The sequence below is a fragment of the Echinops telfairi genome, unplaced genomic scaffold (genome assembly GCF_000313985.2).
Source record: "Echinops telfairi isolate 266 unplaced genomic scaffold, ASM31398v2 ScPeMD7_2565;HRSCAF=3150, whole genome shotgun sequence".
NCBI classification, from domain to species: Eukaryota; Metazoa; Chordata; class Mammalia; order Afrosoricida; family Tenrecidae; genus Echinops; species Echinops telfairi.
Window position 1 is genome coordinate 4855611 of NW_022106463.1, and position 25495 is coordinate 4881105.

The window sequence follows — 25495 nt, forward strand, 5'->3', positions numbered from 1 at the left end:
TGTTGGGCTGCTTACTACAAGCTCAGCGGTTGGAAACCATCAGCTCCCCCATGAGAGAAAGATGGGGCTTTCTATTCCTCTCAGATAGTACACATTCCCAGGGGCAGTTCTACCTGCCCTTCTGGGTCGCCGTGAGTCGGCATGGCCTCAATGGCGGTACGTTTGGTTTTGAGAGGCATTAAGTGCAGACCTGACTCGAGGTGACCCCGTTTGCGTCAGAGTAGAGCCGTGTTGCGTGGGGTTTTATGTGGTTCAGTTTGTGGGAGTAGATTGCCAGGCCTTTCTTCTGAGGTGCCTCTGGGTGGTCCTGAACCGACAAACCTTTGGGCTGGCTAAGTGTGGTCACGGTCCACATCCCCCAGTGACTCCACGCGGTGCAAAGGAGTGGTCGGGGAAGGCCGTTGTTGGGACTTTAGCTGTGAAAGCAGCAATGCAGAAGGGTTTGGCAGTGCTCCCTTTGACCCGAACCAGGCAGAGAAATGATGCACATCAGAGGCTTTCCACTGCCAAAACAGACCCAGGAAGCATCGCGATACAATCGTTTGCCTTCTCTTTCCTGTTTTAACTTTGTTTTCGCCTTGTAACTGCCTTGCCTTCGGTCAATGCAGCCCTGGTGGTGTCGTGGGTTCGGCTGCTAACTTCAAGGTCAGCAGTTTGAAACCACTCTTTCTCACCTTTGCAGAAAGAGGAGGCTTGCTGCTGCCTTAAAGAGTTACAGTTATGGAAACCCACAGGGCCCGTTCTACCTAGTCCGGTAGGGTCTCTAAGACTCAGCGTCGTCTGGGTGGCAGGGAGTTGTTTTTGAGTTTTGTTTCATAGCGGTTTGTTCTGAAACCAGCAAATGTCATGCCAGCAATGCTGTTTTAGAATGGAATGCAGGCATTGAGAGTTGGAATCTTAACATGTGCACGTGGTGAGCGAAGGGTGTGTGTGTGTGTGTGTGTGTGTGTGTGCGAGTTCTGAGTTCCAGGTCCTCGGTTTGGAGTTTTGCTCTTTGATTCGTCGACGTCTACCGTGCACACCCATAAAAGGCTGTCCCTTTTCTGCCCATGCCCGTTGCAGGCCACGAGGGAAGCCATCACCCAGCACTGCACTGACCTGGGGAACTTGTTGGGCAAGGAGAACGACGTGGCACTCATCATTGATGGGCACACGCTCAAGTACGCCCTCTCCTTCGAGGTCCGGAGAAGCTTCCTGGACTTGGCGCTGTCCTGCAAAGCGGTGATATGTTGCAGGTAGGTGCGTGCAGACTGCCCCGGGTTCACGTTCTCACTTGTATTTGTTTTCCCCCTGTGGCTTTTATATTTAAAAAAGCCAACACGTGGGAAATGTTGACCCACCGTTTTGCATCTACAACCAGCGGAACAAAAAGAGGCAATCTGATTTCTGCTGCCTTGTTCAAAGGCTTGGTAGTAGGCAGCTGTTGTTAGTGGCACCTGAGTGGTGTCAGGCTCACGGCGTCCCTGTGTGCAACAGAAGGGAACACTGCCAGGCCCTGTGCCAGCCTCCCAGTCACTGCCATGTTGTGGTCAGCCACTGGGTCAGCCCATCCAGTTGAGGCGCTTCCTCTTTCCTGATGACCCTCTGTCTGACTGACCATGATGTTCTTCCCGACACTGATCTCTCCTCATAACATGTCCAGAGCATACGTGAGATGGAGTCTCACCATCCACTCCTAGCAGTTGGTAGTGGCGGCATTTTTGCTCTGTGTATTATCTTGGAAGAGATAAGAGCCTGGCCCACCACCATTCCTACTTCATGATGGAAGAGGAGGACAGATCCTGCCACAGGGCAGTGCCGGAGTACTTCAGAGGTCCTAGCAGCCGGATACTCGAGTCCTGGGTGTCTGGACTCAATTGTCAAGACTTGGGAGGCTTTCTTGCATCCTTCCTGATGTTCAGTGAGGGAGTCTTTCTTCTCAGCCAAGTGTAGCTTAGGGTTGGCTCCGTGTCCTCCTGATTGTTGTGCTCTATGTCAGCACAACATTGGTTTTAATTTTCTTTAATGAAGTCCTCGAGGGTGTTTTCAGGGTGGACATAGCTACTTGCCACTGGTTATCAGGTGCACAGAGGGTCGATCAACCACTGGTTATCAGGTGCACAGTGGGTCGATCAACCACTGGTTATCAGGTGCACAGTGGGTCGATCAACCACTGGTTATCAGGTGCACAGTGGGTCAATCAACCACTGGTTATCAGGTGCACAGTGGGTCAATCAACCACTGGTTATCAGGTGCACAGTGGGTCGATCAAGTCTGACAGAGATTTGAAAGTCAGGCAGAATTGTTAATAAGATAAATCATGACAGAATTTATAGTTGCTTAATAGACTGTTCATGGGCATGCATGGCGAGACGCATCTCACACACTCTGGACAGGTTCCTGGTGGAAGGACATCATGCTTGGTAAAGTAGAGGGTCATCGAACAGGAGGAGACGGTCCACCACACGGATTGACTCAGTGACTACAATCATAGGCTCCAATGTAAGTGATTCTGAGGCTGGTGCAAGGGTGGGCAGTGTCCACTTTGGTGCACACAGGGTCCCTAAGAGTCAGAGTCCACTCATCGACATCTAACAACAACAGCTGCCTACTGCCAAGTCTTTGAACAAGGACGCAAAGAGCAGAGTGCCTATTCGGAAGATAAACCCCAAGAGAGTTTATTAGATGTCTAATAAGATAGCCCAGTTCCGTGCCCAATAACATGAAAGGTAAGAGTAGCACTTTCTGTTTCTGAAAGCACAATGCAAGTGTCCGATGCAATGCTCAGCGTACATCACCGGGTCGATACTATGACTTGTTCTTGCTCCTGTATTTCATGCTGCTTGGTGTTGTTAGGCGCCGTATGGTTGATTCCAACTCATAGTGAACCTGTGTACAACAGCGCAAAACACTGCCTGCTCCTGCACCATCTTCACAAGCCTTATCCACTGGTGTAGCCAGTGTGTCGGTCCATCTGGCTGAGGGCCTATTAATAAACAGACTAGCAGGGGATTAGCCTTGTCCGGGTGCCTCTAACTACCCTAGGGGGAAGGAGATTCGAACTCCACTTCAGTGTTGTTGGAGGCCAATTCCCAAGAGGCTGACGTCAGACACGCCCTCCGCCCTCCAACCTTCCTCTCAGTTCTGACGCCAGCAGTCCCTCCCACAGCGCTCTCTGTTCCAGATCCTTCCCTACCATCTAAAGCCTAGGGCAGTTGTCATTTATCTTGAATCCTTCATAGATTCTGAATGAGAGGACCTTATCAGAAGCATGATTTCCTCAGTATTTTCTCCCATTCGATGGGGAATCTTTGTAATGGAATCACAGCACTAAGGTATTCTAATGTTGGCGAAGTTCAGCTCATCTTTCTTCTCTCATTCTTTTATACTTTGGGTGTCCTATCTAAATAAACCCAAACCAAATTCACTGCCACAAGTCGACGCCAACTCATTGCGACCCTATAGAACAGGGTAGAACTGCCCCCTATGAGTTTCTGAGACCGTAACTCTTTACAGGAGTAGAAAACCTCGTCTTTCTCCCATGGAGTGGCTGGTGGTTCAGAACTACTGACCTTGAGGTTAGTAGCCCGATGAGTAACCATTACGCCACCAGGGCTCCTGCCCTATCTAATGGGCCCTCTTTTCAAGCATCTGATACCATGCTTCCTCTCCTGGGTTCTGTTGGTCTAGTTTAGATTGTGGCCTGCGGATAATATCAAGGTGTTTGGCATGGTAGTGGGCCAGAGGGGGATGGGAAAGGGTTATTTCTTTCTCACAGGTTTCCCTTTGGCTGTACGTTGTAGACTTGCCCAGTGAGCGAATGCCTGATGTCTATGCAGGTCTCAGCACTCAGAGGGTCTCTGGTTGATTCAGATGGTTGGAGGCCGACTCTTAAGGAACAGTTTGGGGATTGCGACCGCAAGGTACCTCAGAAGAAAGGTCTGGTGATTTAATTCCAAGATGTTAAACTCCGACTCCTTGCTGTCGAGCCGATTCTGACTGACCGTATAGGACAGAGTGGAACTGCTTGTGTCAGTGTCCAGGCCTGTAACTGTTGACAGGAGTAGAAAGCCTCCTCCTCCTCCTCCTCCTCCTCCTCCTCCCTCAGAGTCCCTGGGGGTTCCACCTGCTGACCTTGCAGTCAGTTAGCAGACCCACATGCAGCCTTACTCTAGATATTCGGGGACCTGATGGCAGCTGGGTTAATTGGTTCGAGGTTACTAGTGCTCCCCCCCAAAGTGCACCCTGGGGGCAAGTTTCAGACTGCTTCCCACAAGCTTGACCGGTTCAAACCCAGCAGCCACACCCTGGGAGGAAAATGAGGCTGTCTGCTCCATCAAGATTTGCAGCCTTGAAAACTCATTATCCTCCCGTCTCCGTGAGCTGGAGTCAGTGTGATGGCGGTGGTTTGCCCCAACGCCAGCAGCCCGGGCTTGTCTGTGTCCCCCGCCCCTCTTCCTTGAACACTGGGCTCAAACAGCAGCAGCGGCAGCCGCAACCAGAAGCTCTATGGAAACGACCGGTCACGTGTAAAGCCACGCCAGCGTGGTCCAGCTGCGTGGCCTTTGCAAGGGCAAGAAAACGAGTCGGCGGCGGTTCTCCGGGGAGACCCAGGAATGCCTTTCAGGCTTTACAGGAACATGCTCCTGGCCTGCCAGGTGCTCGAAACTAAAGGAAAACATCGTTTCCCTCTTTGACTCTTGGCCGCTGCGGCCGTGTTTTGGTGCGCCCCCCTGCGCCCGTACGCTTCGAGACTTCGCAGGAAGGAGTTCAAACTGGAACTGGCACACGGAGAGGAAATTTCAAATTAAATGCCGTTACTGTCTACCAAATAGAAGCACTAATTGAAACAAGGAATCTGGGAGCACACAAGACTTTCTAGCTCCAAGAGACATTTCTTGGCTGGCCTCGCGCTTAAGATGAAAAGAAAATCAGCACGTTTTCCAAAAACAGAGAAGGAACAGTTGAATGCCTTAAATGTGCTTCTATTCCCTGCGAGGTAACACCGCCGAGAGCTCGCATGCATGGCTCTGATCAGAAGGCTGATCTTACATTTCAGGGCCCATCTTTATGGGGTAATTTTGCAATTACTCCTTTTCTCCAGTAATAGATTCTTTTCCCCCCTGCAGACAGTAATTCTGCTATGCAAGCAGTAGGCATCGCCTCTGAGCAGTTCTCGTGCAGTGACTGGTAATGGTTGTGTCAAAAACGGATGCGTAAATAAGTGACTTAGGCTGTGAAAAATGAAACAATAGGGGCAGGGCTTTTAAAACTTTCCTGAGGTTAAAATAAGAACGTTTGGCTCACCGTAGGGTGTTATTGGGAGACCTCCTCGCAATACGGATCCTTGTTGAAGGACCGACCGAAGGGCCAGTAGTTGGAATCCATCCAGAAGCTCCGGGGGAGAAAATACCTCGCTCGAGAGTTGTCCTGGAAAAGATGGTTGTTGCTGCCCATTAGGTGCCGCCCCGGCGCTTCTGACCCATAGCGACTGGATGCACAACTGAACACAACACTGCCCAGTCCTGCCCGTCCCCACAATTGTTCCTGTGCGTGGGCCCACTCCTACAGCCACTGTGCCCAGCCATCTCGTTGAGGGCCTCCCTCATTTTCGCTGGCCCTCTGCTTTATCAAACACGATGCCCTTCTCCAGGGCCCGGCCTCTCCTGACAACACGTCCAAAGTAGGCGAGAGGAAGACTAGAGCCTTGATGTCCTTGAGGAGGCCCATCTGTGCTACGAGGTTGCTGCGAGCCGAAACGGACGTGCTGGCACACAGCAACCACGACCCATGTGGCCAGCAGTTCTTAAAACCCTAGGAAGAGTCGCTCTTCAAATGGAATGCACACTGTCCTTGCCGTGTCCCTCAAACTCAAAACTCACTGCCATTGAGTCGATGCCAACTCATAGCAACCCTATAGGGCAAGGGAGAACTATGCCTCTCCAAGACTGTAACTCTGCAAGAGACTAGAAAGGCCTGTCTTTCTGGGGAGGAGCAGCTGGTGATTTCGAACTGCTGACCTTGCACTTAGCAGCCCAGCGTGGAACCACTGTGCCGCCAGGGCTCCTCAACCTTTGACCCAAGTAGCAGTTGGAAAAACAAAAACAACTGTTTAGGACCCAAAGGGTCAACCGCTATTTGAAAGCACAGGTCAGAAGGTTGCAGGGCCGAGAGACGCAGTAAATGGAAGGGACGCGAACACCAAAGAAGGTGTTTGTACGCCGTGGAGTATGTAGGCACGCTAGCGGATCACTGCGTCTAGCAGCCAGCGTAATGGGGGTTGGGTTTGCTGTGTCCACGTATTGTGACCCCAAATTCAAGAAAATGAGAACATCTAGAAAGGGTTTCACTGGTCAATAGAGCAGGGCCCAGTTAGGGGTCAGGGGAGTTCACTGTCGCATCTGCCCCGGGGCTTGCCGTAGTCTCAGTTGCAGTGTGACCGGCCTGTCCCGTGTAATCGTGGCTTTGGTTTCCTTGTGTGGTGCATCTGCAGTGCTGCGGGTGTATCCCAAGATGCAGGAGGTAGTCTGTGCATGGGAAGTTATAAGAATGCACCGGACAGTAGGATATATAATTTCTGTCTACTGATGTGTAACTTCGGGCACATGGACTTGCCGACACTTGCGTGTGCACCCCCCCTCCCTCGTGGTGTCTGCCTGGCTATGTGCCACAGACTTACTCCTCCCCAGCCATGGATACCATGGCCTCCCTGCTGCCTGAAGACTGTTCTTCTAGATCTTGGGACATGGCACTGGGTGTGTGCGCGCATGAGCACGAGCATGCATCTTCTCCTGGGGCGCCTCTTCTGGCTACTTCAGATGCGTCCACTTCCCAACTTGTGACTTGGGTCGGAGCGTCTTCTCATATTCCCACACACAACACAGTGTTGTTAGAGGCCAAGTCGGTTCTGACTCAGAGCACCCCCATGCAGAGCAGAACGGAAACACGGCGGGTCCAGAGCCATCCTCACAGCTGTTCCTGCCCTTGAGCCAATCATTGTACCCACTGTGTTAGCGCATCTCGTGGAAGACCTTCCTCTGTTTCTCTGTCTCTCGACTTTCCCCCAAAGATGTCCTTCTCCAGGGACTGGTCTCTCCTGGCAACATGTCCAGAGTTGGTAAGCCGAAATCTCAACATTCTTGCCTTTAAGGACTTCTGAAACAATCTGCTTTACGTTTTTGTTGTCCGTGGGATTTCCATCTTCTCCAGCATCACACTTCAAGTGCATGTATTCAGCTGTGGCCTTCCCTGTTCCATGTCCGACTTTCCACATGCATTGAAAATTCCATGGCTTGGATTAGGTGCCCCTTAGTTCTCAAAGTAGCATCCTTGCTTTTCAGTACTCTACAGAGGTCTGTGCAGTAAATTTACCTAATGCAGCATGTCTTGATCTCTAGACTGCTGCTTCCTTGGGCATTGATTGTGGATCCAAGTGAGACAAAATCCTTGTCATTTTCAACCTTTTTCCCGTTGACCATGATGTTACCTATTGGTCCAGTTGTGAGGATTTTTGTTTTCTTTACATTGAGCCGTAATCCATACGGAAGGCCGCGATTCTTGATCTTCATCAGCAAATGCTTCAGGTCCTTATCACGTTCAGCAAGCAAGGCTGTGTCATCTGGATGGTGCAGGTTGTTAATACGTCTTCCTTCAATCCTGATGCCACACCCTTCATACCATCCAACGGCTCTGTTGATTTGCTCAGCACCCTGAGTGAGTAGGTATGGTGAGCGGATGCCACCCCGATGCACACCTGTCCTGATTTCAAACCATGCAGCACCCCCTAGTTCTGCTCCCCCCCGCTGCCTCTCGACCCATGTACAAGTTCCGAGGGAGCACAGTGAAGTATCCTGGAATTCCCATTCTAACTCAAGGTTGTCCACCGTTTGTTATGATCTATACAGTCAGCACCATTAGTTCCCCATTTTACAGAGGAGGAAACTGAGGAACAGGTGCATTAAATTGCTTGCCAGGTCATGGAGCTCATGAAAGGTACAAGTAGGATTTAAACCATGCCCGTGTGAAAATCTTCTTCCAGAATGGTCTTCTGAAGTCGCTGCTCGCGTGGTGACCGCACTGTCCTTTCAGTCAGGAGCCCTGGTAGCACAAGAGTTAAACATTCAGCTGCGCATCCAAAGGTTGGCTGTTTAAACCCACCTACCGGGATGGAGAGACTTCCTCTCACACACTTTGGACATGTGGTCAGGAGAGACCAGTCCCTGGAGAAGGACGTTGTGCTTGGAAAGTGGAGGGGAGCGAAAAAGAGGAAGCCCCTCAAGGAGATGGACTGTGGACGCGGCGGTTGCTGCTGTGGACTCAAACACGAGCAGCGGGGAGGACGGCACAGACTGGTGTGGATTTCGTTCTGGTGCGCATAGAGGGATCGCTGTGAGTCGGAACCGCATGACAGCACCTAACAGTCTCATGGGCGATTGCAGCTCTGTGAGAGAAAGACCCGGTGGTTTGATTCTGCGAAGATTACAGCCTAGAAGATGCCCTGGGAAGGTTCTACGCTGACGTGGGGCCACTAGGAATTGCAGTGGACACCATGGCACCCAACAAGAACCTTCTCGGGAGCCGTGGTTTTATAGGCAGGGAACTTTCCAGGAAACCAAACGATATAAGCACATGACGGTCAAGCCTCCGAGAGCTGGAATCCATGGATGACAGTCAGCCTCTGAGAGCTGGAATCTGTGGATGACAGTCAGCCTCTGAGAGCTGGAATCCATGGGCCTGCATTGGTTGGGCTGCTACCCAAAAGGTCAGTAGTTCAAAACCACCAACCTGTTCCATGGGAGAAAGATGGTGCTTTCTACTCCCGTAAGCAGTTACAGTCTCCTGAACTCCTGGGTAGTTCTACCCATCCTACAGAGTCGCTATGAGTCAACATCAACTCGGTGGCAGTGAGTTTTATTTGAGTTTTTCCTTCTCTGACTAGTTTTTGCCTTTGAAAGTTTCCAGCGCTCTGTGAGCTTCCTTGCACTAGGTTGAGGTTAAAAATGACACTCTCTCCGTTTGCTGTGATGGGTATTTCCTTTGTTTTGATGAAGGAAGACACCAGAGTCTCAGGAAGCGTGGGAGCCTACCCATTGTCTCAGGTAGCAGCGGGAGGAAGAGCCGGCATTTTATCCCAGACCTGAAGACTACTCAGGAGCCTGCACTCATAAATCACAGAGTTGGCTACTCAGCTACTTCATAATCACACGTTTATTATTGTTAGTGCTGTTTTATAGGAAGGCTTTGACTTTTAACCTGTGTCTCCCCCACCCCCCATACACACCACCATCCCCAAAGTGTAGAATTTGTTTAAACCTATCCATCATCATGTTCCGTGGGATTTTCTGTTCTCAGAGGACCGATAGTGTAGAAACTGTGCAGATTGTTCATGCATGCACGAAGGAACGATATGTTCTCACCCGTCTCCTTGACTGAATGGCCGCCATCTTTCTGATTTTTCTCCTGTTGCCCTTTGCTTGGAAGCCCTTTTCTTTTGCCAAATGGAGATACAGTCAGTAGTCCAGGCTGGGCTGTGACCTTGGGGGACTTGTAGAAATGTGACCAGTGGCTGCATTTCCTCAGGGACGATGTCAAGGAACAATCATCCGCCCGCCTCCTCCACTTCCCTTGCTGGGGTGAGGGAGCTGGCTAATGGCTGCGCCCCAAGTCGCCTCGATCCAGGGGACTCCCAGGGGCCCCAGAGCACTGCCTGGTGAGCTGACATGATTTACGGGCCGCTCATGCCTTGGGGCCAGGGCTGGGAGTTGGGAGGGAAATGCCACGGCTGGCGGATCCCAGTTGGCTGTGGCCATTAAAGGTTTCAGAAGCCATCGTTTATTTGCCGGGATGTGTTTAGACTTCTGTCTTTCGGGATAGATTCGAAGGTAAACATTTATAAACCTCCTGTGACTCCGGAGCAAGAGAAAGAGCCGAGAGTAGAAGGGCAGAAAGGGCAGAAATGGATGTTTGTAAAAACTGTTTGGGTTTATTTTCCTAACTCTGAGCGTGATTGATGTTACTCCTGGTTGGAAAAAACAAAGTTAGGAAGCGCAGATAAGCAAGAAGAAAGGAAACAGCAGTCCCAGTCCCACCCATCGAAAATACTTTTCTCTTGTGACGGGCGTTGCAGTGACAGTCTTTACCCTGTGTTAAGTGAGGAAGGTTATAAACAGTTCCTTTGCCAAATCCAAATATAAACGGAATTTTAAAAGCCCGTTAGTGTTCTGTCCGATGATCCCAAGGTCATTCTGAGGGAGCTTCAAAAAGCGTGTGGAAACGGGATGAAAAGATCGTGGACATTTCCCACAGATCCTTTACAGTTCCCTCAATGCCTCATCCAGCCCACGTGGTGGGGCGGTTCAAGCACTGGGCTAGCTGAAAGGTTGCCTGTTTGAGTTCAGCCAGACACACCTCAGAAGAAAGGCTGGCCTATTCAGTGATCGAAAACCCAGTGGGTCACACGCCTGCTCAGACACACAAGGGTCACCAGGAAGCAGGGTCCCCTTGGGGACAACTTGAAAATGGAAGTTGTTGAGTATTCAGGGTATGGACACGATTTTACTGCTGTCACTGCCCCCTTTGGGAAGTGTACCTTTGCAAAGATGCTGCACGATGCCCGGGAAGTCAGGAGACACTCGAGGGTCTGAAACAGACCTTGACAAAAGGTTTGGGGCCTTCCCAGAAGGAAGTGAAGTCATGTGACTGTGAGGAAGAGGGGAGAGGGCAACGGTTCCTGTTCATCGGGACCACCACGCCTCCCCCTGTTTTGTAGGAAGAGCCTGCACGGCTAGTGTGGGGTTGCCAGCCTTCCCAACAAAGGGGCGTCGTGTCTCCAACGGAGGTATTGTTTTGTGGGAGGAGATGTATCTGAGCAGGGACTTCAAAGAAATCCACACAGGCTTCCCTAGGGAACATGACAGGGCGTGGCACAGTGACAGGATGCCAGTTCCCAGAGCTGGTTCCATCTCCGTCCCTTCCCTGGACCCTCAAGCCTGAAACTCACCATGCGCAGCTGTCCCCTTGCTAAGATCATTCCCCAAACCCACACTCACTGCCTGGGAGTCGATTCCAACTCACAGCAGCCCTATCGGACAAGGTAGAACTGGCCCTGTGGGTTTCCCAGACTGGGACTCTTTACGGGAGCAAACTCTCTTGTCTTTCTCCCAAGAGCAGGTGATGTTTTCAAACTGCCAACCTTCGGGTTAGCAACTCGTACCCACTGCACCACCTTTAGTGCAGGAAACCAGCTGACCCTTCTAATTGGGCCTCTCCAATAGGGTCACGTCTTACGTGAAGGAAGCATGCCTGGTCACAGGAGAACTCAGGATGGGCATTAAGCCTTTTGGGTGTGGTGCCTTTCAGCCTGGGAGCGACACGCAGGATTCACGCGCACGCGGTGTTCAGATGTAGGAATCGAAATCCTCCCACCAATTGGGTTTTGATTGGCCTTCATTCTCCGTTAGGGCATCCGACCATCTACTTGCAAAAGGGAACGTTGTCTTAATTTCCTTCCCTGCCGTGTCTTCTCAGCCTCAATTTGTCACTTTACCCCAGAGAGCATTATTAACTTGTCAAAGCCGTGAGCTTACCCCTGGCACATTTGCATCATGTTGTTGATTCAGCACAATTAAGGGAGAATTCATTCTTAGACTGGCTCCTCTTTGGGGTTCCCTCTGAAAGGAGTGTTATTACCGGAACAAGTCAGGCAGTTTCTTCTGACACCCCCTTCCTTCCCACCCCCCTCCCTCGTTCTTCCTCTGTCAGGAATGTGCATGCTAGACAGCACAGTTGGCAGATAACAGGCCCTGCCCAGAATTTTACCTAGAAAATGTCTTTCACCAGTATTTGTCTAAAAAAACGAATGAGATTAATTTCGCTGTGTGCTTCTCGGGATCATCGGAGTCAGGTGGAGGCAGACGAGATGGTGGTTTTGGAAGATTTAAGGGGCCCTTGTCACATAGTGCTTATGTGTTGGGATGCTACCCAGAAGATAGGCAGTTCAAAACCACCAGCCACTGCTTGGGAGAAAGAGGAGGCTTTCTGCTCCTGTAAAGAGCTGTATTCTCAGGATTCCAGGTTGAGAGATTGGATGGAATGTCATTTAGAGGGCATAAGAGGATGGGTCTGGTGGGAGCTCTTCTTTTCCTCTGAACCAGAGAAAGAAAATATTGTCTCTTGTTACAGGCGGAAGTTCACACAACAAATTAGGTCCACCTCTAATCATTTTTATACTATTTTTTACAATGTTGGGGGTGGGAGGGAAAAAAGGAGCTGATACCAAGGGCTCAGTAGAAAGTAAATGTCTAGAAAATAATGATGGCAACATTTATACAAATAAGCTTGATACAATTGATGTATGGATTGTTAAAAGAGCTCTAAGAGCCCCCAATAAAATGATCTTTTAATTAAAAAAGAAAGCTATAGTCTCAGAAACCCAGGGTTGCTAGGAATTGGAATGGTTTTGACAAGAGTGCGTTTGGGGTTTTGGTTTGGCGACACAATGGGACTGCTGACCACAGATAACCACACTAGCCCTTTCTGGGGAGAAAGGGGAGGCCCCCTGCTCCTGTGAAGACCGACACCCTCAGAACCCAGGGGGCACTTCTCCTTTGTCCCACAGGGGTTCTCTGCGTCAGATACAACTTGATGGCAGCGATTTGGAGTATCGAATCATTTTTAGTGTCGGATCCACGGAACAAGCATTTTGCCAAAAATCAAAGCTATATTTAGTTGATTTTACATTCAGAAATGAAATGCGATATGCCTCTGACCTAACCATTGCAGGAACTAATCTATACCAACCATTAAGGAACATCTCAATCCTTGATATTAGAGATTTCTTACTTGATGTTTTCTTTTTGCTTCTTAGAAAATAGTCTCCTGAAGCTACATGTTAGATAGCATTGCTATTGGTTGACCACTCCTTTAGATAAGAGAAAATAAATAAACATTTAAAAATGGTTAACTTTGTCATTTATGTTCTGGATGCAGATTAATTTGGTGAGGAGCTATTGTGCAGGCGATTAAAACAGGGACGCATGCTCAGTCTAAGACAGAGAAGACGGAAGAAACTAAAGCCATCGGGTCAGGCGTGACTCAGTGAGACCATATAGGACGGAGCAGCATGACCCTTTCCGGTTTCAGGGGCATTCAAGCCTTCCAGACAGAGACCGCTTATCTTTTTCCCAAGGGACAGCTGGAGGACTCCTACCCCTAACCTCGTGCTTAGCGCATAGCCACTTTGCCACCGTGGCCCCTATGGGAATACAGGAGAAACCCGCTCTCAGTGCTGCTGGAGGAGGGCAGCCCTGGTGGCGCAGTGGAAAGACGAGAGCTGCAACGAGAGGAGAAAGAGGAGGCAGTCTGCTTCTGATGAAATGCAGCCGTCCGGAAACTGTGGGGGAAGTTCTGCTGTCCTACGGGCCGGCGGTGAATTGGGATCAAGTCCATGGAATTGGTAGGTGGAGAAGGACAGTTCTACTAAGGAAGATGACACCAGAAGTCCCATTTTATGACCAAGACCACGCTGACCTAAGAGACACGGTCCTGAATATTTGTCTGCAGTGGAACTCACCGTAGTATCATCAAGGTTATCATTATAGAGTGTTCTGTGCCAGACTCACGGCATGTCATCACGCCCTAAATGCTGCATCTCTCAGTTTCGATGCCTTGCAGGTTTTCGCCAAGAAGTTCTCTTCCATTGACCTCTGTTGACACTGGCGCGCTGACTGCTAAGGTCAGGTCAAGGGCACACCGAGAGCAAGAGTCTACGGAGGTGAGCATGGTGTCTACAACCTTGCACCCACTCCCTCTGCGTTCCACACACTGGAATCCATAGGAGATGCCAGGAGGGGTAATAACTATTAATAATAAATAATAAAACTCAAAATCACTTCAAGGACTTGGTTCTGACTGTCTGAGACCCTGGAGGACAGGGTCCAAGTGGCCCCTTGGGTTGGTTTCTGAGGCTGTCGCTCTTTCCTGGAGCCCACAGCCTCCTCTTTCTCCCACGGAGTCATTGGGTGAATGCAGACTGCTGACCACACGGCTAGCTGCCAAGCGATTCGCCCACTGCCCCACCAGGTCCCCGTACAGCTCGCTGTCAAAACCAACTCACCGCCCTCACAGTGACCCTGGAGGACCGGGTAGGACGGCCCCGTGGGTTTCCCAGACTGCCGCTCTTTATAGAAGCAGCCGGCCTTGGCTTTCTCTGCAAGAGTGGCTAGTGGTTTCAAACGCCTGACTCGGGGGTTAGCAGCCCAACGTGTAACGCACTAAGCCACCAGGGCTCCAGAAGAGCTAAGAGATGCATCATTTCTCAAGGTTGTCCCCCCGCCGCCACCTCTTCTCTGTGACGAATGACTCATCCATTCAGTGCCTATCATGTGGGACAGCACTGCTTGCCGAAGCAAATAGGTTGATGTGTGGCCGAACTGGGGTCCACAATTCGGAAGTGGAAGCTCATAATGTTCCACATCTCGCCACCCAGCAAAATAACCCCTTTGCCCGCTCCCCACCAAAGCATCAAGAATAGAAGTCCAGTAGATCCGTGGAATCTGTCACGAATATCCCTGCCCCGACTCTTGCCTTGTGGCAGTATTTGTGCTTCAGTGTTTTGTTGCTCCCCCCGCCCTTCTCGCTTTCCTATGAAGCTGTTCAGAATGCGTTTCATTCATACAAGAACTTGTCATGTTACCTTCTGTTAGGGGAGGCAGAAAAACCCACTTCTGCGGACAACGCTGACACCTTTCTGATGGGCAATATATGAAAGTAGTGCTGACCCTAATTGGTCCCAAAGAAAATTATGTTTTCCATTTTCCTGTACATGCATCTGACACTTTCCCTCATTTCTCACCTCCTGAATTATTGATGCCCCTCTTGCCCCTGCTCTTGATAGCCGGGCTTCCTGTTACGGCGTTGAAAACCACGAGGAATATTCCACTCAGAAGGTCTTTGCGTTTGACCAGGAAGGCCGGGATTACAGCGAGGCCGCACACACTCCTCTCTGCCAACATTGGGCCCTCCGCTGATCTGCTTGCAGCTTCTCCGCTTCCGTCTCCGACTTGTTTAACTTCAGAGAGAAAACGAAATGGTCGGATGGGAAGGGGTCCATCTGCTCTTGTTCCGAGTTCTGGATACTAGATTTATATTTCGCACCACTTCAGATGAAGCGAGTTGTCAGCGCGAGGCATGGCAGATGGATGGAGCGAACCTAAGTGGCCCGATTTGGGAAGCCCAAGCCTTCCGTTTTATGGCTGGTGACCTGTGAGCTTCGTTGCCGTCGTCATCTGCGGGGCTGAGACTGGGTCACCAGAGAGTCAGCCTCCGTTGAGTGATTGTTAGTCAGCTCCCCGAGTTTTGTCAGGAATCCGGGGGCTGTATTATCACCATTGGCTTCATTTCTCACAGACTGGTGAGTGAGAGGCAGCCAGCCAGACACCTCTTGCCCCCTCCTCCCCACTCCCGTCCCATCACATTCTTGACACCTGGGTCATCCCAGGAAAACAGAGCAAGCGGTTCTTCTCCCACTAAGTGAGTCTATTCACTCATCACCTGGACACGCCAATCTCTGAGACCAAAGTCAACACACACGGGCTTGAAGAGAATCCTTTCACAAATACACAAGTGCCGACTTAAAACACCGCCTGTCTGTTCTTGGTGCATTTTTCCTTTAGTCTTATTTGCTTTCTTGGAGAGGCGCTGTTTGAGAATGTGAAAAGCTTGAGGAATGAGGAGCCCTGCGTGAACGAGCTGTCTGTCAATCCGGCAGGCTGTGTGCTGGAAGCTACGCTGAGAGCATTTCAAATACCAGCAGCGTCACCCCTGGCGGACAGGGTTCAGCCGAGCTTCCAGCCGCAGACCTATCAGGAAGGAGGATCTTGTGGTCTCCCTCCAAAGTTAGTCCGTGAGAACCTATGGATCCCCACAGACCATCGTCGGACTCGTGTGTCACGGGGAAGGATGGAAACTGGAGAATGACATCTTGTGTGTTGGAGGAGAGAGCCATCGGGGCCAGGGAGACCTTCCGTAGAATGAGTCTGCCCAGCAGTTACAATGGTGGATTCCCAACATGGGGGCAAAGGGAGAGCGAGGCAGGGCTGGACACATTTCCTTCTGTGGAACCTGGGGTGACCATGAGTGGGACTGAAGGCCATGGTTGCTTTAGGTCTCGACGAACTACGTTAGCGCAGTGCTTTGTCTACTTGCAGACGGGCGACCCTCATTTTTTGTTTCTTATACAGTCTGTAACTCTACATTGTTTTCTTCCTGAGCAGTATGAGAATATGTGTGCACAGGTGGAAATACTCACTCCCACTGGCCAATCCCAGTGCCTGGTGACCCTGTGCCTCCGGGTTTCTGTCACTGTCCCATGTTTATGGGAGCAGAGATCCTCATCTTTCTCTTGAAGAGCAGCTGGTTGGTTTGAACCATCGGCCTTTTGGTCAGCAGCCTGACATGCAACCTACCCACCGTGCCTACTGGGGCGCCTGTATGAGTATAGGTCTATGTTCAATGTTTCCCACGCCCTCGTGGGTCACATCAAAACATCGATTCTGGATGATCAAATATGGAAACAAATACAAGAGGAAGACTAGCGGAGTAAGGCCTTCAGAGAAGGGAAAAGTAAACATCGAGTGAGATTTATTTATGTTCCTTGCACTCGGGATTCACATTTTTATCCCTCTGTAATTAATTATGTATTAACCCGTGTACGTGTACACCTGGAGAAGACCTAAGGGCAGCCTCGGGGCGTGAATGAACGTTTCAGGAAGTTTGAAGAGCCTTGTAACAGACAAGCTACGGAGAGAAAGTGGCCTTTGCTGCAGTCGTATCGTGTCTCTGTGCTCACATATGGCTGCCAGTAGTCTTTAGTGTGATTCCATCCTGCGTCTCTTGCATGCCAGCAAACATTGACACAAGCGGAAGAATTCTTTGGATTCATATCATGGGTGGTTTTAGATAATATTATGGAGAAAAAGTGGGCCTTTCAGCATCTCCTAAGATTACCTAAACTCTATCTCGCACAAAATGTTTTGTCCTTATGTAGTTACGTAATTTCCTGTCAGCTTGACGGTATTAGGAGTGAAAGGGTGGAGTTTAGCCTGTCAATCAGGTCACAGCTTGATGACATCATTCGAGGCAAGATGGAGATAAATAACTCACTGGAGGCTGGACACACTCGCTTTCTTCCTGTGGAAGAGCCACATGGAGACATGTGCCAGCGCTGAGATGCTTCTACCGCCACTGGATCCACAAGACTCTTCACCCACTGGCCTGTGCTCTTCCTGCATTTGGCATTATTGCATGGCTGTGTGAGTCTGAAGAGGACTTTATGAACGAGGATCAGACACATGTGGGCTAATCTCGGACTTAGGGACTTGATCTGGACTGGGCTGGGATGTTTTCTCAATATTCAATTGCTCTTTGATACAAAGCTCTTTCTAACACACGTATGAGTGTCTCTCGATTTGTTTCTCTAGTCAACCCAGATTAACGCAGCCCGATCATTTTCTGAGAAGTTGTATGGGGTCACTGCAATGTTGCTAGTTCAGCTTCTTAGTTTTCCAATTGGGGATGCAGCTGCTAATTATGGTGATGGTATGGCACCACATCTGGAGGGAGTGCCAGCCCGATATGACAAAGGACGACCCCATTCAGAATGTGAGGGAGGAAAGAAGTTGAACCTAGGAAGATGATGTTCGTTGCTGCTGAGTTGCTGCCAACTCACTATGACCTTATGCCAAGAGGAGGAAACACTGCCTGGTCCCGCAGCATCTTCACAATTGTGGTTCTGTTTGAGCCCTTTGTGGCAGCCAGTGTCAATCCATTGCATTGAGGATTTTCTTCTTTTTCGCTGCCTTTCTCCTTTACCAAGCCCGATCGCCTTTTCCAAGTTCTGATCTCTCCTGATAACATGCCCAAACTACATAAGATTCTCATCATCCTTGATTCTAAGGAGCATTCTCGCGGTACTTCTTCCAGGACATGTTTGTTTGTTCTTCTGAAACTACATAGTGCTTTCAATGTTCTTCTCCAACTCCATTGTTCAAAGGCATCACTTTGGGGGTATTCCTTATTAATTGTCCAACTCGCACATGCATGTGAGGTGGTGGAAAATGCCATGACTTCGGTCAGACTCACCTTCGTCTTAAAGTGGTGACATCGAGGAAGATGAGGGGCATAATTCCTCCACGGAGTGGTTAAAACAAAAACAAAAAAAACCCTACTGCCTTTGAGTTCATTGTGACGTGGAGCAACTTTGTAGGACAGAGTAGAGCTTCCCTATAGGGTTTCCGAAGCTGTAACCTTTACAGAAGCGGATGGCCTCGTCTTTCTCCTATGGCGCAGAGGGTGGGTTTGAACTGATGACTTTCCAGTTAACCTCTAGGTGCATAAGCGCTGGGCCACTAGGGATCCTGAAATGGTGGTTATCTGATGGGAAGTGTTGATGATGAAGCTAACATCCAAGTCAATGCTAACTATTGCAAAGACCAACTACTGCAAGCACTTACCAGTTTTTATCTCTGCAATTCCTTACAGTATTTATCTAGAAATTAAGTTCATTGTAGTAAGGACATTCCCCACAAATCTCACAACTATTCAGAAGCAGATTCAGGATTTGAATCCAGGCCATGTATGCTGAAAGATACACTCTTGCAGGTGGGTGGTGGGGTGGGGTTTCTTGAGCAGATTAAGAGAGTTTGTAGATGTCAGGGAGGCAACAAGAGAAAAGTCAAACTGGAGTAAGTACGTGTGCTGTGAGGCCCTCATTGCTGCTAACAACAACAACAACGACAACAAATCCATTGTCCTTTAGTTACTATTACACACAGTGGCCCTCTAGGACAGAGGTGGAATGCCCCTTTGAGTTTCTGAGACTAAACCTTTATAGGACAGAAAACCTCACCTCTCTCCTCCAGAGCGCCTGGTGGTTTTTCAACTGCTGATTATGAGGTAAGCAGCCCAATGTGTCACCCACTGCACCACCAGGGCTCCCTAGGGTGCTGGTTGACTCAGGCTCTTTACAGATGATAAGACTTTTGCACTAACTTTGGAGGAAATCCCTCTATCTAGGTCCACACCTGTGTTCGCCTGGGATGTCCAGAGAAACAAACCAGTGACACTCATCTGTGTACAGGACAGAACTTTAGAGCAAGAAGTAATTTCATATCAAGAAGGCATCCCAGCCCAGTCCAACTCAAGTCCATTAGTCTGATGTGAGTCAGAGCCCTCTTCAGCCTCAGGCCAAAGACACAAATTGAGGGAGTGGGAATCAGGGAGATCATAGGCCAATGGGCATGGGTGCAGAGTTGCGTGGATCCAAAGTTGGTGGAAATTTGGCAGGGTACTGACAGCGCTTAGTGTTGGCCAGCCCTCATGGGACCACCCCTGGAGGCAGGCACAGAACCCAACAAGCAGGAAGGCAAAGCACAAGAGAAAGAGCGCTTCCTTGCACCTCTCACTCTTCTACACAAGGTCATACTCCCAACGACGCATCATCAGACTGCCACTTGATTGACAGGCTGGGCTCCATCCCTCCCACCACGTATGTACCATTGAGTTGACATAAAATCTAGTTGCCACAACATGCAAGACAGGTGAAAATGTTAAGGACTAGGAAGAGCAGGTCCCTCTGGTAGGGTGAGTGAGGGGCAGAGGTTTTGGAAAACATTCCTATCAGGTCACTCTTGAGTTTGTGGCTACAGAGAAGCTGTAATGGTGGCAGTTTGGGGATGATTAGTGGGGAGAGGTGCATGGCTAGAAGATGATACCATTAAAAATACCTGGGAATTCTTTATACTTAAACTATGCCATTCCAACAAAAGATACATCATTTGATTTGATTAAAGCAAAAGCCAAGATCATCCTCATGGAACTGAAAACTTGATGTTGCATGTAGCTTATCCTACCACATCTTACTGCATTACCACTATTCCTAGAACTAAAGAGTTCTGGTGGCATAGTGGGTAATGCTAAGCACAAGGTGAGCAGTTCAAATCCACCAGTTGCTCATTGGGAGAAAGGTGAAGCTTTCTATCCCTGTAATGAGATTTATGGTCTCAGAACCCCCCCAGGGGCAGAAGATGTGGTCGATGTGAGTCAGCATCGACTCATCGCAGTGAGAATGAGATCTTAAGACTACTGTGGTTTGTTTTGCCCTGGGATAAGTTCAGCAACCTGACACTAACGATCTTGGTAGCCATCATTGTACAGATTTACCTCCTGTCCCCAAATGACGTCTGCTGCTTTTGACTAAAATTTCGGGCCTTGCTAACCCATTTCCACATTTCAGTTGTCATGTAAGTTTTGCAAGAGTAAAAAACGGAAATGGATGCTTGTTTTTTTCAGCTTGAAAGATAATGTTATAATTCTGTATTACATGTCATCGTTTTCACTAAGTCTATTGTTTCTGATCAAACTAAAGGGCTCATTTTATTGGTTTAGAAATATCCACCAGTTTATGTGTATTCCTTTGTTCAATCATATTTTGATATGTGCACCACAAGATAGAGATTTAAAACCACCTTTGTATTCGCCCACTTTCTGGAATGGTGTGGTTAATCAGCATTCCATTGGTGGTTTGAATCCACACAAAGGTAGCATTGAAGGAAGGCCTATTTCTGAAAAATCAGCCGCCGAAAGCCCTGCAGAGTGCAGGTCTGTTCTGAAGTCCACGGTATTACCAAGCGTCAGGATCAAGTTGACAACAGCATTTTTTATTTTAATGCTATTGCTTTCATGTCGATATCCCCCCTTCTCACTGCCATCGAGCTGATACTGAGTCATAAGGACCCTACAGGACAAAGCAGGCCTCCTTCCTCCGGAGGGTTTCAGAGACTCAGTCTCCACAGGAGCAATGGGCACACCTTTCTCCCTGGAAACAGCTAGGGAGTCTGACTCACTGACCTTGCGGTTAACAACTCAATGCTTAACTCAGTGTACCACCAGGACCCCTGTGTGGGGTGGGGCATACTTCATGGCCCTGAAAGGAGCGTTTCAGTTAGGATTATAGAACAGCCCATTGTGAATAGTTGTTAATAATTTATACTTTTTTCTGTTTAGACATTAGCACTTAAAAATTATATATATACATACATACCACACTGGGTTTATTTTCTTGGATTTTGTCAGACAAAGCTTCTATGTGGTGACACAGCCTATTCCCACTGCTCTTTTCTCTACCACATGTACAGAATGAAATTCCCTTTCTTCCTCACTATTATGACTTGAATGTTTTTCCCCTTGTGCAACATGTTTCACTATATTTTAATTTCTCAAGTTGCCCATTGAAGTGTTTTGTTCACCTCGTTTCCTTCCTCTCGTCTCCCAGTGGCTTTAGCTGCATTTATCTCAAAGGCAGGGTTCAGAGTTTCTTTAATGTCCACTTAAAAAATATATAATTTGGGGGGTGTTTGCTAACAGCTCTTATCACAACCCATACATCAACTGTATCAAGCACAGTTGTATAGCTTTTAAAGCAAATGTGAAAGTCTTGTGTTAGATAGTTGTCAGTATTATAATTATTTGATTGAAAGGGCTTTATCAAATTTATGATGGAAAAACCAACAGAATGGGAGAAAATGTGTGGTGACCCTCTGCCATGGATTGAGTTGTATCCCCAAATAAGTGTCCGGTTGAGTAGGCCATGAATTCCAGTGGTTTATCAGTTATGTAGGGATGAAATAATTCTCCAAGGGAAATCTGATATAATTATCCTCCATTGTGCTATGAATCCTGACTTCAATGTGCTAATGAAGCTAGGTTACATTCTGTTAATGAGCTTAGAGTGTTTGTTATGTTAATGCTAGAAGCATAGGGGAAGAGGCAGCACCCCTACTCAGGTCACAGCCTTGATTTAATGAGTAAGGCATTTCTTTGGGGTGTCCCCTTGTATTAGTCTAGGTATTTTGGAGAAACAAATCCACAGCAACTCACGTATAAGAGAGAGTTTAATGCAAAGAAAATGTGCATCACGAAAACATCCCAACCCAATGCTGCCCAAGCCCACAAGTCCAACATTAACCCATTAACCCAACACCAGTCCACAAAGTCCTCCACCTCACAAAACAGAGGCAATGATGCTGACTGCAGGAGGAAAGCTGAGTCAGTGAACGAACAAGCATCTCAGCACTGGCAGGGGTCTCCACACGGCTGCTCCAGCACCCAGGGCTGCATCGGGATAGATCCATGTGGCTTCTCCTTGGGGATGTCTTGTAGGAAATCCATCTTGCAAGTTGGAGCAGGGAACTGCTAAGGCAGCTGCACCCGATGCAACCATCACAAAACAAGAGACCCGAGAACTAGAAAGGCGAGGCTTCACCACCCATTTATCCCTCCGCCTTTCAACCAGACCCACATGTGATTATCGGCCAGGCTGGCACAATTAACTAACTCACCCCTGTATCATTTTTTGTTTTACAAGAGATAACAGAGAAGTGAGCAGACACACTGGGACCCAGCTGTCAGAAAGAAGAGACGGGGGTAGATTGCAGGCATCCTAGGGTCCCTGCGTTGAGAACCTCCTAGACCCAAGAGAAGATTGATACCAAGACAAATGAGAATCTCCACAGAACGCTGGGCCCACAGATGTTGCAAAAAGACAACATCAAAAAGGAAAACCTTTCTCGAAAGTCAACTAAGTGAGGAAGCCTTTCACCTAAATTGTGAGAGAGTAGATTTGTAGCTGACAAAACCATCCACCCACATGTGGTGTTTCTCTTATAGCAGCACTAGATAGCTAAGGCACCGTGGGAAGAGTGAAACATCACAGGAAATTATTGTTTAAGGATCACCAAGTTCCTGGTAAGGCAATTTTTAAAATTGGGAAATGGATCATGGTGATGTTGTACAACATGGTTCAAGGTCGACAAATTGTATGTGTGGAAATGGTTGAAATTACAAATGTTTTGTTACAGATGTTTCATTACAATTTTAAGAAAATGCCTTTCCTGTGAAACCCTATGCCTTGTTGTAAGAACCAGGGGTGCCTTGTACTAAGAGTGACTCCCAGGAAGAACAGGATAGGCCTGCCTTCTGTCTTTGTGGAACTCAGGGTCCAGATGAAGAGCTGGTCAGTGAAAGTTCCTCGAATCGTACAACATGAACTTAAACTTGGATTTGTTGCTTAGTGGATGCTTTCGATCTTAGGCAAACCTCATACTTCACTCTAGTAGCTTCTCCAACTGTGTAGGGTAATACAGATTTATTTGGCAACCCATGAAGATCAACATGGGTGAGCCTCGTTGTAAATGATAACCTTTCCTTCTCCTGTAAAATATTTGTCATTTGGTGATTATTCACCGTTAGGCCCTGCAGACCCCAGCGTCATCCGTGTGGTGATGGTGTTTCCAGATGCGCCGTTGGCCTTGGACATGGCGTGTGGGCACCATAGTCGGCGAATCCCTCTCCGTGGATGGGCATGTAGGTTGTTTCCATCTTATTTGCTCTGGGAACAGGGCTTTGATGAACACGGGCGTGCATATCTCCGTTCGCGTCACAGCTCTTACTTCTGTGTACATACCACGGATGAGGACCGATGAGTCCTGTGGGACGGTGTGTCCACTTTTGAAGGCAGTGCTCTACTCTTTTGCCCAGTAGTCAGGCCACTGTAGAGTCCCACCAGCAAGGTCTGAAGGTGTCCGTCTCTCTTTCTACCCTCAATGGCATTTGTTGGTTGCTTTTTAAATTTATTTTAACTTGTTATTAATGCTGGCATGAGGAGATTTCGACTAGTGACTCCTGAGCACTTCTTCATCTGCTAATTGGCCACCTGAATGCCTTCGTCTCTGAAACGAAGGACCACTCATCCATTTCATTTATTCGTCCTGATAGCTTGTCCTGGGAAGAAATGGCCAGCTTTGCGGGGACGTAGAGGGGGTGGGGTGGCGGCGGCCGGGGAGAGTTAGATGGGAAAGGGAGAGGATTTTGTAATGAGGTGGGAACATGAAGGTAAGGAAGAGGGAGTTGTCAAGGATGCCATAGGACAGACAGTATTTTGAGGGAATGAGAACTATCGAGTGAGTAGTGGCTGAGCCTCTCTATCGGGCACTTTTCAGGGATGATGTCATATGATACCCGGAAACCCTCTGACGCTGGCGGCCTTGCCACCATTGTCATCAGACCTAACCAACCCTTAGAGACCCACGCCACCTTGCCTTCCATCACCAAGCAGAGCACCTAGGGAAGTGATAATGCCTTGACTATCCTCACGAGCTCTTCATCTTTGATGAGTAACTTGTTTGTCTGTCCGCAAACAAAAATCCTAAGATTGGATGGGAACAAAGTAACACATCGTAGGCACTGTTTGTGTTGTAGTTAGATGCCATCAAGTCGGTTCCAACCCCACAGCGACCCTGTGCACAACAGCAAAACACTGCCCGGTCCTGCGCCCTTCCTGTGTTTGAGCCCTGGTGGCAGGTACTGTTGTCAGTTGATACCTTTGAGGGGCTTCCTCTTTGTCGCTGCCCTTCTACGTGACCAAGCGTGACGTCCGTCCTTCTCAAGGGACTTGTCCCTCCTGACAACATGTCCAAAGTATGTAAGACCAAACCTTGCCATCCCTGACTTTAAGGAGCACTCCGGTCATCCTTCTTTTGAGACAGATTGGTTTGTCATTTGAGCAGTCCATGGGACTTTCAGTGGACTGTTCAGTGAAGAAAAGTTTGGTAGAAAACCTGATGGGGAATCTAAAACCGCTTTCCCTGTAGCCTTTGTCTCTGCATACCAAATGACTGATTCTCTTTTGGCGGATCTGATTTTTTCGTTAGGGATCTGCCCTAACCTGGATGTTGACCCTCTGTCAGCGGCCCGGCTCCCACCCTGTGGGCACCACTGCAGTTCCTGTTGCTCTGGAAAGGGCCTAGTGCTCAGTGGTGGGGTTTCAGAACTGGGATGAAGCTCACTTACCTTTGGTATTTTAATTTCCTTCCCCTTACTACGTGATTTAAAAATTTTTATTTTTACGATAGCAGTTAAACCTCGAGGCCATCCAGGGAAGGGAACAATAGCAGGTGAGTACTTGGGGGTTGTTGGAACAGATGGTGTGGGGGCTCTGGGGTGCCTGCTCCTTGTGTACTGTTTGTCCATTACTACGCTCCCTTCCTGCCTGTGCTGCGTAGGCCATTGGATTCCAGTGTGTGTGGTGGTGCGCTGTTTTTTAGAAGAAGATTGTGACTTTAGGAAAGTTGAGTTGAGGTCCCTTTTTTGAGTCAAAATAGGAGCTGGAGCAAATATTTCAAAGTAGAGTTTTCATGGATGTTCCTTGAGTTGGAGCAAATGTCACATTACACAATTGATTAAGCAACCCTTTAGTGTTTCCAAGGAGCCCTGGTGGTTCTGTTTGGATAAACAATGGGCTATTAACTGCAAGGTCCATGGTTCAAACCCACCAGCCACTCGTTGAGAGAAAGGATGAGGGTGTCTGCTCCTGTAAAGATCTGTAGTCTCAGAAACCCTCCGGGGCAGTTCTACTCCGTCCTGCAGGGTTGCTGTGAGTCAGAATGGGCTGAATAACAGTGGG

General features: G+C 48.7%; 1 protein-coding gene across 1 annotated transcript in view; it reads left to right on the forward strand.

Annotated features, from left to right (window-relative positions):
- ATP8A2 (ATPase phospholipid transporting 8A2) overlaps positions 1-25495 on the forward strand; it is a 616683-nt gene that overhangs the window by 288229 nt on the left and 302959 nt on the right. The window contains exon 23 of the mRNA XM_045293987.1: positions 1063-1235. Coding sequence (XP_045149922.1) covers positions 1063-1235 — 173 coding nt within the window. The remainder of the gene's footprint in view (positions 1-1062; positions 1236-25495) is intronic.